At 31.9% G+C, this 17,013-nt stretch overlaps 2 protein-coding genes across 2 annotated transcripts in view; one reads left to right on the forward strand and one right to left on the reverse strand.

Annotated features, from left to right (window-relative positions):
• Positions 1 to 6,031, forward strand: part of LOC106867664 (T-cell activation inhibitor, mitochondrial) — a 56,496-nt gene extending 50,465 nt beyond the window's left edge. The window contains exons 8-9 of the mRNA XM_052972745.1: positions 2,115 to 2,246; positions 5,668 to 6,031. Of these exons, the coding sequence (XP_052828705.1) occupies positions 2,115 to 2,246; positions 5,668 to 5,908 (373 nt within the window). The 3' untranslated portion in view covers positions 5,909 to 6,031. The remainder of the gene's footprint in view (positions 1 to 2,114; positions 2,247 to 5,667) is intronic.
• Positions 6,032 to 9,769: 3,738 nt separating this feature from the next.
• LOC106867668 (short transient receptor potential channel 4-associated protein) overlaps positions 9,770 to 17,013 on the reverse strand; it is a 29,844-nt gene continuing 22,600 nt past the window's right edge. Inside the window, exons 20-24 of the mRNA XM_014912605.2 lie at positions 16,576 to 16,684; positions 15,999 to 16,105; positions 15,382 to 15,530; positions 12,895 to 12,961; positions 9,770 to 11,198 (exon numbers count right to left, since the gene is read on the reverse strand). Coding sequence (XP_014768091.1) covers positions 11,007 to 11,198; positions 12,895 to 12,961; positions 15,382 to 15,530; positions 15,999 to 16,105; positions 16,576 to 16,684 — 624 coding nt within the window. The 3' untranslated portion in view covers positions 9,770 to 11,006. The remainder of the gene's footprint in view (positions 11,199 to 12,894; positions 12,962 to 15,381; positions 15,531 to 15,998; positions 16,106 to 16,575; positions 16,685 to 17,013) is intronic.

A 17,013-nucleotide genomic window follows, 5' to 3' on the forward strand; every position in this document is an offset into this window, starting at 1 on the left:
TATATATATATATATATATATATATATATGTATGTATATATATGTATATATATATGTGTGTGTGTGTATATATATATGTGTGTGTGTGTGTGCATGTGTGTGTGTGTGTGTGCGTGTGTGTGTATAAATAAATAGATGGAGTTAAATGCAGGTGTTATTCAAATTCTTTTACTTCCAACATATGTTTTGAAGACAACATTGGTATTATTCCAAAGGAATAAAATGGTGTAAAACAATGTAATCTTCTCATCAGGGAAAGAAAGAAAGAAACCAAACTCATCAATAAGACATTTTAACAAAATGTGATGGAGATGTATAATGATGAACGGAACCCTATTAAGTTTTTTTAAAGAGCCGTTAGAAGATATAACGTCAAAGGTAGCCTATAGAAAGAGAAGGGGTAAAGGAGAGATATAAGCAGAAAACTAATAAAGGAGAAGTATAGAGCGATATGTGAATTAAAATAAAAGCTTAAAGCCTTGGAAATAGATATATTTAGTGGAAGTGAAATGTAAGAAGAAAATCAATGTTCAAATTATATATAACGGTAGATATCACTTACATGAACTAAAGGTATGTTTCTGCCAATGTTTACATCGACAAGCACGCTCTATAAACGTGTTTATAAGGAGAATCTTAGAAAATAGAATAGGAAATAGTTCACTATTACAGAGTTGGCAGAATTCTTTGCCTTTATCATATGGGAATGAAATGGAGAGAATCAACCAATCTAAATTAAATTGTTTATTATGGTCTTTTAGATACCAAATTAATTTTTTAAGCTCTGTACTGTTGCATTTATTACTATCCCTAAATGTAGAGTAATGATTAGAAATTCTTTTAGATAACTGAGAAGAAGAACTACCTATATAAAAAAAGACATCGGTACCTGAAGTAATTTTACACTGGTATATAGAGATTTTAATCTTAGAATTACTAGACATAAACTTAATTCTGTTGGAATTGACTTCAGAGACAATAACCTTGTTATTAATATTTCTAGTGGGATGATTAATATTAGCTAAATTAATGTTAGTATTAGTAATTGGATTCTTATTTAACTGACTAATATTATGTGAGGAGATAATTTGTGCAAGTTAATAATCGAGTAATACCCAGAATTCTTCAGAAAATTCCTAATAATAGCTTCCCAAAACTGGAAAGGAAGATTAGATTTAATTTGTCTCCCATAAGGAATAATCAACCAAATAGTTTTGCTAGTAGTTGCCTTATTTTTAGTGTAACTATCTTTGAAAGACATTGATTTACCTTTAGAATGAAGAAAGGGGGTTAAATAACGGATATCTCCCTTATGTTGTAAACAAACCTTCCTCTGTTTGGTGTTGGCATATAAATTAAAATTGAAATCGTTCATATCGTTACAACTAGATTGCATGTCTCCATTACTAAAGGTAGAATAAGATTGAATAGAATTAATGTAGGTAACTTTTCCTGTATAACCTACTGTAAGTAAGGCAGAGTTATAAAATTCAGCTTTGTCATTGAAAATGTCAACATTAGCAGATAACTTAGACAATCTAAATGAAATATTCTTAACTAAATTCTTAGTGATTGCCCTAGAATGATTACTGAATTGGCTAATATACTTAAGATTGGTTGATGGTTTGTGGTATGGGAAGTACGAATTATTGTGTAAGTTAAGTGTAATATCTAAAAAGTTGGCTTCCGTTACATCATCATAAAAAAACGATGCCTAAGCCCATTCTATGGAAAAACTTAACTAAACTATTCTTAACCTTTTGTACTTTTTGGTCAGAAACATTTTGAAGATAGAGTAAACAATCATCACGATACAGACCTCCATTGATGCTTGGAAACTGTTCTGCCATTTCATAAAGTATATATATACTGACCAAATCAGCTATTTGTGCTGAATCAGAACTTTCTATCGTGACATCAAAACCATCAGGTGTATCTTTACAGACCCACAGCTTATCAAATTTTATGATAGATTTTCTGGCAGCCAGCTATGGTAAAACTAAGCATGTCACACACACACACACACACACTACAAATTAGCTTGTCTGCACTCATTCATTCATTCAGTATAAAACATGTATACAAAAGCTATCTACTTGTGTTTATTTTTGTAGCCAGTCTGGTCCATTTGCAGTATCACCCACTGGTCAGTTCCTAATACCTGGATCATGTCCTGGATCTCTTGTTATTGAATTCATTAACAAAAACAAAGCATTGGCTAAACAACTTTTAGCACAGGCACTCAGGTAAGCTTCAGTTGATTTATATTGTAAACTGTATGTCAGATCAAGATTTAACAAAGTTTATTTAACTTGGTGTAAATATCTTATAAAAAAAACAAATCAGAATTATTTTTTGTTTTTAGCATAAATTTCTGCAGTTATTGATGATGTGTTTTTATATTGATATTTACTAAGTTTAATATACAGGCTGGGCCAAAAGTCATGTGCCAAAACTTTTGACATTTTATTTAGATTATGCTATTAATATTATTATCCATTTTGTCCGTACAAGTACATGTATATTCATCATTATTTTATTCAATTTTATAAAAATTGAAGCATGCCTTTGACAATTTAGGTATGTGTTGAACTTATTTTGTGCATGACGTTTGGCTCACACACACACACACACACACACTAAGGTGCCAGTGTGGCTGTGTGGTAAGAAGTTTGTTTCCTAGCCACATGGTTTCAAGTTCAGCCCCACTGCATGTGCAAGTGTCTTCTACTATATCCCTGGCAGAACAAAGCCTTATGAATTGATTTGATAGATGGAAACTGAAAGAAACCTGCCATGTATATGTATGTGTGCATGTTTGTGTGCGTGTGTGTGTGCGTTACTGTTTCCTTACCTTGATGTCGTGTGTATATATATATATATATATATATATATATATATAATTATATATATTTCTCTTAAACAAAATAAAAAAATTTTGTGTGCTCCACTTGTTAATTATGTGTTATTGCCATGTTTATAGTTTATTAATGGACAGCTTTTAACTTTAGGCTGTTACCTCTTTGCATTGAGCCAACCATCTAAATAACAATTCTTCACATAGAAATCAGGCCAATATTTGTAGAGGAGAGACGCAGCCAATCGGATCAATTCTTATAAATTGCTGGCATAATGTTTTTACTTACAATGATGAGAGAGAGAGAGAGAGAGAGAGAGAGAGGGAGAGGGAGGGAGATGAAACTGAATGTTGTAGTACATTTAGTCAGGCACTGTATAATCATAACTATTTATGTTGCCACCATCATCATCTAATGTGCAACAGCTATCTTATGTCTGCAGCACATACAACTTATTTTCAGCTGAGTGAACTGGAGCAATATGAAGTAAAGTCCCATGCTCAAGGATGTAATGTATTGTTCAGTTTGGGAATTGAACCCACAACCTGAAGGATTGTGTCAAAAAGCTAAAAAGTAGGCCATGTACCTTTACATGCTATCATACATTATCAAAATAAATTATAGATGTTTTCGATCTAGTTTGGATTCTTTGCCATCAAATTTGAATTCTTTGCAATCAAATTTGATGGTAAAGAATCCAAACTAGATCAAAATCAATTATTTATCATTAGTGAAATACTGTTGAAGTTTAGATTTTTGCTTTTGATTATTTACATTACTTGTAATTATGTTGATTCACTATTAGCTTGCCTATAAATTATATTAAATCTTATCATCAACATTCAATGTCTGTTCTCCATGTTGGCACAGCTTGGATGGCTTGACAAGAGCTGGCAAGGCCAGGGACTGAACCATGTTTCATACATAGTCTGTTTGGCTTGGTTTCTACAGCTGGATGCCTTTTCCTAATGCTAACCACTTTACAGAGTACAATTGGTACTTTTTACATGGCACCAGTACCCACACCAATGCTTATGTGGTGCTTTGGTTTTATAGTACTGAATTATTCTAGATTGTCTATCAAGCCATCCATATCTGCCTTCTATTCCTGGGAAGGTTGAGAAGGTAGAGTCCTTAGGTCCCTGTAGAGGCACATAGCTTAGTGCTTAGAGTGTTGGACTCATGATAAGATTGTGGGTTTGATTCCTGGACTGGGCGATGCATTGTGTTCTTGAGCAAGACACTTCATTTCACATTGCTCCAGTTCATTCAGCTGGCAAAAATGAGTAATCCTGCAATGGACCAGCATCCCATCCAGGTGGGGAATTTATATGCCATGGAAACGAGCCCTTATGAGTTGGCATGACTCAGAAGGCAACTTTACTGGGTTTTTTTTTTACCTTATGATCTTGTAAGAGGTAACCATCATTAGATTTTCTTGCTGGATACCCAAGCATGACCATCTGAAACTATGGATATCATTGGACTATGTCATTCCTAGTTCTCTTCTGTGAGCTGGCTTGGCTTGAAGAATCTGTCTTGCAATTCTTTCCCTGTGACATTTTAACCACATGTTCATTGTACTTGAAATGTAACCCTTTCAATGTGGAGGAGTAACAGCTCAACCCAAAGAGACTCCCTGATGTCTGAGCTACACACCCTATCAAATAGTGATACTCTAGAAATCCTTTGAAGGAAGCCCGTTTTAATTGATTGTATTTCATTCAGTACCCAACATTCATGACCATGAGTTAGGATAAGCATAGAAACTGAATTGAAGAAAGTGAGTTTGGCTTTTTTTTTTACCATGCTCCTCTCTTCTGAGGGTTGACTGCTAGGGCATTAATTTTAGATTGACTACATATCTTTAAATTCTGATATTTTTCTTCCATTTAGCTCAAAGTACTTATTTATTTCTGAGTTGTGGTTGCTGTTTAACTACCAAGTCAGTCCTTACTGAGTAGATGTAAACAAAGCCTTGACTACTATTCCATATTCTTTTTTTTTTCTCAAGCATTGTGCTATATATGAATTGGCTAGAGTTTGCTTCATCAGTTATTGTAATTGTTATAGCATATACTTGCATCAGTGCAACCAGAAAATTTTTTTTCTTATACTAGCATGGAATAACAAATGAAGATAAGTTACATGAATATATATAACTGAGGCATTGTTTTACAGTCAAATGTCTTTCCGATTGCTAACTTACCCATTTTTCCAAGAAAGGGGGATCTTATTCCACCCTCATAGAGAGCAAAGCCAGTAGATGTTATGTTGACAAGGAAAATAATGTTATTTCTTCTAGCAATGATTTTCAGGAAAGTGCAAATGTTAACAGACACACACAATTATAAAGCATTTATTTATTTCTGAATTGTGGGCTTCTTTTAGTTTCCATCTACCAAATCCACTCACTTGGTTAGCTCAGGGCCATAGTAAGAAACACTTGCCAAAGGTGCACTGCAGCGGGACTGAACCTAAAACAAAGTGGTTGTAAATTGAACTTCTTAACCATAGTCATACCTGCATCTATATGAAAATTAATTTGCTAAAACAAAAATATATTCTTTAGTTTGTTTGGTAATGAGCTCTTATCTAATGAAATAATATAATTTCATTGCAATTCTATACTACTAATAGCATAGCATGCAGCAGGGTATGTGGAAAAAGAAGCATAAAATTATGATGAAAAAGATTTAAAGTGATTAAAAAAAAAAGGAAAAAAATGGTTTTATTGCAAATATATATCAATCATTGTAATACACAAACATATTTTTATAAATTCAGAACATTGTAAATTCTTTTTCAGGTTACTCGAAATGGAAAGAATTGCACATGCAAAATGCTTGAAAGAATTTAATTTTTCCACGTTAAAAAAAGACGACACAATATCCCATTATCAAATGGTTAATTTTTGTACTCGTCTATTAGAGAAAAAGGATAACCTAAACATATTAAAGTCCATGAACAATTTACACATTCAGGTTTCCCATTACTATTCTGTGATGCAAGATGGCCGAATATGTATACCTTGGGACTGGACATTATGAAACTATAGTTATTTAAAACAAAACCTCCTTTGGAGATGTATAGTGTAAAAAAGAACCTTTAGAAAAGACTTAACTTTGCAATTGATGTTGAAATGTTTAATTAAATATTTTTTGTAAATGTCATCTGTTCTGTCATTGAAAACTATTTTAATATTTTTTTTTTAAAAATTTTATGATGTAATATTTATTATTTGTAACATTGATTGTAGAAAAAATTCATTAATTTTTATTTTCTTGGATATATATATATATAAATTATCTTGAATTAAGAAGTCAAGAATTTATCTTTACAGTAGAAGAAAGGCAAAAGAAAATGTTTTAACTGAGAAATCTAAGTTTCTGATCTTAATCAGATATTTCATAGAGGCTCAGTGGCTATGATATAGGAAAATGTCATTGCTTGTTTTAGCGTGTCTAGGTAAAAAATACCATTTTCACTTATGGAAGTTTGTTAGCTAGAGGTTATAAGAATATCCGGTTGATCAAAATGAAAACAAACAAACCAAGCCAAACACTGGTTTCATATTACTATGCAAAAATATAAAATTTGAAGAGAAAATGTAAAGATGGGTTTAAATCAGTTTTGAAAAATAATTGATTTATTGCATATTTGATTTTGCTACCTCAACCAGAGATTCAACTCAAGTATATTTAGTAGGAGTCTTTCTTGGCTAAGGAAGATGTCTGCTTGATAATGGATGCTTATGTCTGTTATTCAAACATCATGTGCAGTTCATAGTAAGAACCTGAGCTTGTATTATTCCATTTCGAGGCAGTTGAAGATGACTGGGGACTCTTCTGAAGCTTATGAGCTGAATTCTGCAATGCAAACAATGAGCCACTTGTCAATTTTACACTTCTTCTATTGCTTGTAGTGACAAGTTGTTCCTACCATGTGGTGCTTATTTTCACCTATGTAAACTAGGCCATTTGATAGTTAAGTTCCTTGGCTAAGACTCAAAGTGCTGGTGATAAGATATGAACAATGAACTTTTACTGATTGTCTAATAGCCTATTAACTTTGCCAGCCACACTCTAGTACCATAAGAACAAGAATGTTTTCATGTATTTTGGTTGAAAAGATTTTGGCTTTGGAGTTATTTGAAAACATTAATAAATTCAGGAAATCAATTCTATGTCACTCATCCAGATTCTAGTGCAATAAACTTTTGAGTAATAACTTAAAAAAAAAAAAAAAAAAAAAAAAACGAGTCTGAAGATGGAAATATACTGACATATTGAATGTGAAGATTAGTTAAAATACACTATAACATCCGACATTTTTCACATAGAAAAATAGAGTAAAATTTGAAAATTTTTGTCATTGTACGTCTATTATGATTTCTTACTTCAGCTCTGCTGCTTTGTGCTTATGTAGAAAATAATTAAATAATACTTTGAAATTTATGAGGTGTAATTCACTGTTAAATTGAATATTTTGTCATCAGCTAGTTCTCTGAACATGATTTGTTATACAAGAGTGACAGCCATTTCATGAAATAGAGCAAAATAACATCCTGTCATCTACAAGGTCTATGGAGCACCAACGAAAATGTTAGACTTTGCATTGTATTTTGGTTGTAAATATATTACTTGGCTCAGATTATTAAGCTAATAAAATAAAGTTTTACTACAGTTATCAAGAACAAATTTAAAGATCTCCATTTGAAGACTGATTCAATGAATTGAAATATGGATATAGGAAAGAAATATATAAATATATACTCTATTTGAACTACTGATGAAGATGCTGTCCTATAAGGAGACAAGTGAATTGTGTCTAAACTAGAACATTTGATTACAAAATAGTAATCAGTGTTAAATCTAGAGCTTGGTGGCTTTCTGATCATTACTCTAAAAATAAAAATAAAAATTTAAAAGAAGAAAGTGTGCTCTTCCATAAAAAAAACAAAAAAACTTTCTCTGAAGCCACTTAATCTGAGATACATAAACAGGCAACTGGGTCATATCCTGAAAGAAGGTAAGCTTTCTCACTTATGATTTACTTCACCTTTAATATTTCCAGAGTGATGGACACAAACGACTTACATAAAATCATAGCTGCTGAAGATCTTACATTGTCACTTGTGCAGATTAATTTATGAAAAATTTCGATGCCAAGGGGAATAACTATGCTGCAACTAGAATGAGACTCCTGGTGAAACTGTACCATTACATCAATAAACAGCAGCTTTCAAGCGGTTTCGTTGTAGCTTCTGTTAATGAGGCTCCCTCCAAACCTCACTATCATCTGAATGAAATCTGTTAGAGCTATCTAAACTAATAACCAACTCAGTTTCTTCTGATATCATACTCCTTTACAAACGTGATTACCTAATGTTTCTCCTCTACAAAACTTTTCATCATGGAACCCTCAAATGTCTCATTAGTTACATATGCTTGAAATAGAAATTACAAGTTCCATTTAACAGTACCAATATACACACATCTTAAGAAACCTATAAATAAAACATCAGATTGCCTGCTAACACCTTGCTAATAACTTTGCTTTCACTGTAATTATATATAGTCAAAACAACAGATTTTTAGGCTCCTTTAAGAGCCATAAAATGTTGTACATGTGTTAATGTTTAGAATGAGCCAACACATCCATTCTATTGAAACATTGTTCCTTTTCAGTTGAATAGTGCCATCTATCAGATGGGTTAACATTTCACTGGTGAACATCCTAGAACCTTTGGTGCACTCACAAGTTGTACTTTCTGACTTCTATTGAAAACAGTAACCAGCTGAGCACACTGACTCCATCACTTCCATACTAACAGCTAATTCTTTTGACTTTATAATGCCAACTCTACAGCTCAACTGTTTTGCTGCTCATTTTTCTTCCAGCCATTTACCCTAATGAATTTGGATTAAATAAGCTGCTGCTTCCTTCAAATTAAGACATCTGAATAAAAATTTTTTTGAGATACAAGAAAGTTTTGTAAAGCAAAATGAGCAGTTGATTGAACAGGCAGTATAATAGTGGTATCTTATTTAATAAAAAAATTACGAAAGATCAGCGCTACCTGGTGACCCTATAAAGACAAAACTATAGTTTAGTCGTTTTACTGTTTCTGCTGACTCATCAAATTCAAAAGGTTTCTCTTTTTTGATGAAGCACAACTATATATTGCTTTCATATTTTTATGAACATGTTTAATTTATTTGATAGAATTATTTATAACCCTTCAAACACATATTTTCATATTTAGACATTTTGAATTCATAGCAAACGCATGCTGTTAGATGCATTTATTGAGCTTTCACATTTAAGCTCTTGTATGGAAGGGTTAAAAACAGTTTTCCTTTAATCTGTTCTTTACAAGAAGGCTTTTATAGACCTTTCATGTCTACATTTAAAAAACAGTCACGTAGACTACATTGGTTAAAAGCTTGTTGAATCATCCATCATATTTGATGTCAGTGTGTTGGATAAAAATAACTTGCTCTGTTTAACAAATCTCTATCTTGAATTCAAATCCTTCCGAGGTCAACTTGCTTTTCATATTTTGGTGTTTGAAGAAGTAAGTACTGATCAAATTAATTGACTGCGCTCTCTCCACGAATTTGTGAACTAGGACCACTTAAATTCATATTATTGCTGTTTTAAGAAATCATGCTGGGTGCCTGTCAGTATATTTTAGTAAGCTTAATAATTAATATATTCTGAAATTATTTTGCATATTTATTCTAAGATTGCAACAGCTATTACTTTATATCAGTATTTTGATGCACTATTATAAAGCCTTTAAGATTTTTCTATTCTAAAAAGGCATATTACCTTATTTCTAAAAAAAAAAAGTAGGGGTGATAGTAAATAAAAATTTTAAAAAAGTGAAAAAGGAAAAGAATCAGTTAAGAAAATCTTTATACACTGGTGTGCGAAATTCATTTTTATTTTGTAGTAAAATCCTGGTTGCAAAGTTATGGTGGAAAAAATCTTTTTTTAATATGAATCTTCAAAATGTTCATTGAAATAAACTTAAAAAATGATTTACACTTATGAAGTTTAATCAAGAGAAAGGTCTTGGGGAAGGGGGGAGACTTCAACCAAATCAAAATGTACCCAAGAATAAAGAAATTCAGAGATATGTAACAATATGTATATTCAAATTGACTGTTAGAATTACAGATTATTTGAATACTTTATATGTATTTGTGGAGAAAGAGAGAATGAGGCATGTATGTACATATGGTGATAGTAAGAGAGATATATCTGGTTTCAATATCATTAGTAATAAATGTTAGAATTAATTATAAACTATACAGCAAAGTAAATGAAACATTTCTAGACGAAAATTTTAAAATTTCTTTTATAATTCAATTTATAAACAACCTGTGCTAGAGAAGGCTGTTTTAACTTTAATTATAAATTAAAAAAGGAGAAGAGAGAAGAGGGTGTGTGTGCGTGTTTGTGTAGGTGTGTATATATAGACAGCAATAAATAAAAATGCTTTATAGGCTAGGAAAACCTTAATACCACTTTCTCTCTTCAATAAATTCAGAGATGTATTCCTTAAATTAATAAAATGATATCAAGAACAAGTAAATATATAAAATAAAAATAATACAACAATGGAAACTAAAGTCAAAATTTATATATATATAAAGAAAAAAAAGCATAACTTTTGATATTGAGATTTTTTCTTATTCTTCCCTGCTTGCTTTTCACACAGCTTTGCACTAGTGTTTTACTTCAGTGTTAAACTTCATTTTAGAAAATGGGTGTTTTTTTCCAATTTTTTACAAAAAAATTAAAAGAATAAAGTAAATGAAGAAAATAGTATATATATTTATGTATATGCTTGTAGATCTCTTTAACTTAACTTCATTTACATAGTTTACAGATTATAATTATTTTAATAATTATAATTATAAAAATAATTATATATATATATAATTATCTTTTTTTCTATCTCCAACATTCTATGCTTATTCAGAGCATTTAGCAGGTTTGATTTTTTTCCCTTAAGTAGATGTGAAACTAAAATCAGCATCTGTTTCCAATTTTGAAAAAAAATTTGTAAAATGGTAGGAAAACAAGTATTTAGTGGTGATGGTTTGTTTCACATTAGACTGATCTCTAGTTAATTCAGTTGATAGTTTTTAATTTATTCAGATTGTCCCTTGAATCTCTCTTTCTTCTGTGAGTAGAAGGGCTTGGAAGGTACAAGTGTGAGGAAATTGGAGGAATATAATGGAGAATAGAGGTATCTAAATTTCGATCTTCTTCCACAAGAGTCTTTACAGTACGCTTCCAATAGTCAAAATATATTCTGGAGCTCTGAAAAAAAATGCAAAAGAGAAAAAAATGCTAGTTACAATAGCAAAATTTCATAATCATTGATTTCTCACGTTACCAGAATGTTTCATATTAATGGAAGAGAGGACTTTTACTTTATGGAGCTTGCAAGATTTAATGGGCAACCGTAAGTTCACAGCTACAGAAAACACCTTTGTGCAACTATTACCAACTTTAAATCTTCTTTCTAAGGAGTCAGTTGTCAAGTTGCAAGCTGTTCTGGATGTTGCATATGGCTATCAAATCAATCTAATTAAAACTTTTCAGTTAACATTATATAGGCCAATAAACCTCTTTAGGTATTATGCCACTTAAAAATGGTTTGTGTTACTTTTACAAATTCCAGATTTAACACCTCAATCTAAAACATACAAACTGGTGTGTATTAAGAAAAATGTATTGTTTAATCATTTATTTATTTCTTTATTGTCCACAGGGGGCTAAACATAGAAGTGACAAACAAGGACAGACAAAGGGATTAAGTCGATGACATCGACCTCAGTGCGTAACTGGTACTTAATTGACCTCGATAGGATGAAAGTCAAAGTTGACCTCGGTGGAATTTGAACTCAGAACGTAACGGCAGACGAAATACCGCTAAGCATTTCGCCCGGCATGCTAACGATTCTTATTTCTTTATTGCCCACAAGGAGCTAAACATAGAGGGGACAAACAAGGACAGACAAAGGGATTAAGTCGATTACATCGACCCCAGTGCGTAACTGGTACTTAATTTATCGACTCCGAACGGATGAAAGGCAAAGTTGACCTCGGCGGAATTTGAACTCAGAACATAACGGCAGACGAAATACCGCTAAGCATTTCGCCCGGCATGCTAACGATTCTGCCAGCTCTCACATCCAGTCTTGGTATATATTTCACTAGTCAACTTGAAAGTTGGTTGAAAACAATCTGTTCGCCACTGCTGATTACCAATAGTTACCAATAAATTAGTGTTAATTTATATGGCAATGTTATACATGTTTTAAAGTAAATTTTGTATATGCACAGGTTTGAACACACAAGTGAATAAAGAATATTCATGGAAAAACGAATTGGATATGGAGAATGCATTTTAAAAGAAACCTTGCTACTTGTCTAGGATTAAAAAAAAAAGTTGTTACCTTCCTTTAAAAACAAATGCTTATGATTTTATATTTAAAAAAACTATAATATTGCTTGACACGAAGAAATTTGCAAAGGAAGGGCAGAGTTAATTGACTATGACAGGTGTTTATTTTATAGAGAGGCTAGGTAGATTACAGTTGACTCATCTCTAATTTCACTAATTTGTGCAAGTGTTAGTTTCATAGCTACAACACTGCTCTTTAAACACCAATAATTTTGATTCCTTCTGGTTACAAACTCAGTTTCTGCCCATCAGAGACAGGCCATTGAATCAATGTTAGAGTAGTACTGGTATTTTTATTATCAACTGGAAGAAGAGGGTTGGGTAGCACAAGAAAATCAAATATGATGCAACTTGAACTCTTAATGAAGAAGAATGAGACAAAATACTGCAAGGCATTTAATCTAGTACTCTACCATTTCTGGCAATTAGCTGATTTTGAAACATCAAACAACTTGTGGTCTTCATTTAATACACATTGCAGAATGCAACAAATTTAAGGGTAGCATGTAGAAAATAGATAAAAATTAAAAACTGAAATAAACTTACCTTTTCAAGTGCACTGCAGTCTTTATCTTTATGCAAATAATGATCTTGCCAGAATAACAACAATTCCCTTCAATTAATAGGATAAATTAAATTAGAAACAAAGTCATGAATAGATTGGTTTTAAATTGTAAGTTTCCTTGCAAAATAGAAAACTGCTGAAAAGGCAAGATAAATACTTAATAGTATTAAGATAAGCTCAGTAAAAATATTTTCCTATTACTGTTTTAAAAATCTGTTTCTGTTTATTTTTGCTACATATCTTATTCTTTGCTTGTTTTAGTCATTGGACTGCCTTGACAGGTTTAATTGAACAATTTGGTCCCAGTATTTATTTTTAAGTCTGATACTTATTTCATTGTTCTCTTTTTGCTGAACCTCTAAGTTACAGGGATGTAGACAAACCAATACCAGTTGTTAAACAATGGTGGGAGACAAACACACAACAGGCTTCTTTCAGTTTTCATCTACCACATAAAGTCACATGGCCTAGGGCTATGGTAGAAGACATTTGCCCAAGGTGCTGCACCATGGGACTGAAACCCAAGACCATGTGATTGAGAATCAAACTTCTTACCCACACAACAATGTAACATTTTTTTAAAAGCATTCCAATTTTTTTTCAAAATTTGCCGTTCTTAATGTTTGCTTGAAGTCTGTTTAGCTCTAAGTGTCTATGGCCTGGTCACTGATCATTCCATCTTATATATTCATACAATATATCAGAGATTCCTTTATCTCAACAACCATTTTTTTGTCTGTAGACCTTTTTTGATTCCTATTTTACTCTGGTGGACCTCATAGCCATTCAATGTTTAAAAAACTTCTGTTATATCTTTATAATTAAATACTATTAGGAATTGTGTAAGAACCCCCCCCCCCCTCCAATTTCTTGTATGTTGAATGACCACATAGAGGTTCTCTCAATGGTGTGTTAAAAGCTTTTTGCTACAAAAGGTGGATACAACTAAACACTAAGCAACTAAGTACCATATATATTTGTAGATGAATCTTTTTTTTTATATTTGCTCTGAGCTTGAATTTCATAGGACACAATTACACTCACTAGTTGAGTGTGTAGAGCAGAGTTTTCCTGTCACTATGAATATCAGTAAACGAATAATAGGGTGGATAATAACATGTATGAAAAACAAACAAGTAGAATTTGATTCTACTACAAAAACAGATGTGCCTGCAACAAAAGGTGTGACAACTATAACACACCTGTCCGAATTTCTTTAGTGTATATGCACAGATTTAATTTAAAAAATTCTATTTGTGATAGAATAAAGTGACAAAAAAATAAATCCTAAAAACTAAAAGGTAAAATATCGAATTAAGAAGCTAGTTTTAAGTTGCATGTTACTCAATATGCTGAAGAGCATAGAAATCATAGTTATAAGAGAATTTTGGTCAGAAAAACTTGAGAAAATGCCAAAAGTAAAAAAAACAACACAAAACTGTTCTCATTTGAGAAACTGGAGAATAATGCACACAAACACACACACACATATATATATCCTCATAAATAGGACTTGACATTTATATGGTTATATTAGGACAAACATTTCACTGTTATCCATGGATAAAAAAAGTGGTGACTGAAATAATGCTAGAGCCAATTGAAAATGGGAATGAATTGAAACTCAACATACCACACAGAGCCTCGAGGTTTGAAAAAATAATTCTATTGTAATCAATTTTACTCTTAGCAATGTAAGCTACCAGATGGTTTGCTAATTGAACAATATAAAGGCACAGGGATGGCTGTGGTTAAGTTTATTTCCTAACCACATGTTTTGGGGTTCAGTCACACTCTGACACTTTCGGTAAATGTCTATCACAGCCCAGGGTCAACCAAAGCCTTGGGAGTGGAGAAATCTGTTGCGTGTATATGTCTTGACACTGTATGATAATTTTAAATGAACATCAGTGTCACACAAGTGGCAGTGTTTTCAATTCTCTATGAAGCCATGTCTCGCCAGGGAGAAATATCTTGCATGGAAATAAAAGATTGGTGACAAACGGGAACCAGCCATAGAAAAATTGCCATGACAAAACCTGTCTGACTGCGGCAAGCACGAAAATGTAGACATTAAAACAATGAAGATGATGAAATTATACTAACAAGACATCTTCAAGGCTTTGCCCAAATCTTTATCAATAAGTGTCTTAAGAATGATTATTCCAGCAGTGTTGAAGATGTATATTAGGAATTGGGACTTCAATATTTTCTTTTAAAACATATTCATGTATAAATTATCTGAATAACTTTTGTAGAAGCTATTAATCTAAAATACTAAATATCTTACTCTACTTTGTTTCATTTGCCAATCTAGTAAATACATAACATTTCATAAAATGTTTAGTACAAAAAAGAGTGACAAACTGCAAAATAGCTGCAGTGCATATAAAACTAACACGGAAAAACTGACATGAGGAGATTAGGAGAAAACATGATAATACTGATTAAAAGCTTTTATGTATTACCTGAAATTACCCATGATTGAACCAGATATATTAACATCCAAAAGGTCATCTGTGTCATCCTGTAGAGCATGAAGATACTTTGGTAAAATTTTCTTTTGATTGGCAAACATTAGGAATACCAGTGTTGTATTTAAACAGCTTACATTTTCCTGATAAACAAACACAAATATAAAAATAATTATGAAAGCTACCAAAAAAGTTCAAAATACAATTAAGAGAAAATGATTTCTTTCTAACAAAAGAACTGACAACTAAGATTTTATGTAGATAGAGCATTCAGGCAGATGCCACACACACTTTACATTTTAGGAGAAACAATTTCAATCAGTTTGTTCTCATCTTGGTTTAAAATGTTAAAGTCAAATGTATTGAATAAACTGGATTTTTTGTTTTTCGTAAATATTTTTTCATTTCAAATTTTAAAACTAAGTGATTTCTTATAGGAAAGAAAGGAGTCATGAAATGGCTACTGATTATGAATTTAAGAATGTTAAAGATACAAATTCAGTGTTAAAATATTTTTCAGATATGGGACAAGATACACTATGTCTAAAATATTGGAGTGGCCACAAGAGAACGGCTTCATCAAATTGCAAAAATATTAGCATCATCAATACCTGAGTGAGATTTTGAACACTAATTATGTTGATTAATTTCCGCAAATAGTCAAGTTGTTGTTTAAAATCTGCTATATACACTAATAAACGGTTGTGCTTTCGGATAGCTGAAAGATAAAAATGCATAAATAATCAACATATGGTCCATTTTCATTTACACATTTTCTTTTTAATACATAGACATACACCAATCATAAAAAAAAAAAAAATTAAGTTATGGTACTGTACTGCTGATCACAAGGACAGAAATAAAAACTTATCTATAACTTGTACCTTACATTATGCAAATGATCCTATTTGGTACAAAACTAAAGGATACGTTTGTATTGCAGACATGTTAATCCATGAGATTTCAACACAAATCTATTTTAAATAGAGCAGAGAGTCAATAACTAATAAGCTCAACTTTCATTAACATAGCAATCAGGCTTTAATGAAAACTTTCCAGAGAAATTATTTAAAACGAATCAATTTAACTAAGCTAGCATAATTCTTATGATTTCATCTTCTTTCCACTTATTCTTCCCCACCTCCATTGATATACTAATGTTCGCATATAAACAACAACTGATCTTACCATCATATTGTTCGTCATCTGAGAAATGTTCAAGAGACAGAATTAAACTTCGGATAAACATGTTAGAATCCACTAGATTTCTGTTGACTGTTGAGATGAATTTATTAAACTTAAAAGAGAAAAAAAGAAAGTCACATTATATATATATATAACCCATGCTAGCATGGAAAGCGGACGTTAAACAATGATGATGATGATGATGACACACACAGAGTTTTAAGAATGGAAAAATGAAATATTGCTTAAAATTCTAGAGGCCAGAAACTTACAATTATATGTACCTACAACGATCTCGCTCGAAAATCCTACAGGAGCCAGTCAGGCGGTACTGGCAACGGCCACGCTCAAAATGGTGCATCTCATGTGCCACCCGCACAAGAACCAGTCCAGGGGCACTGGCAACGATCTTACTTGCGTGAGAAGACCCGGCAAGCCAAG

The sequence above is a fragment of the Octopus bimaculoides genome, chromosome 1 (genome assembly GCF_001194135.2).
Source record: "Octopus bimaculoides isolate UCB-OBI-ISO-001 chromosome 1, ASM119413v2, whole genome shotgun sequence".
Classification (NCBI taxonomy): domain Eukaryota; kingdom Metazoa; phylum Mollusca; class Cephalopoda; order Octopoda; family Octopodidae; genus Octopus; species Octopus bimaculoides.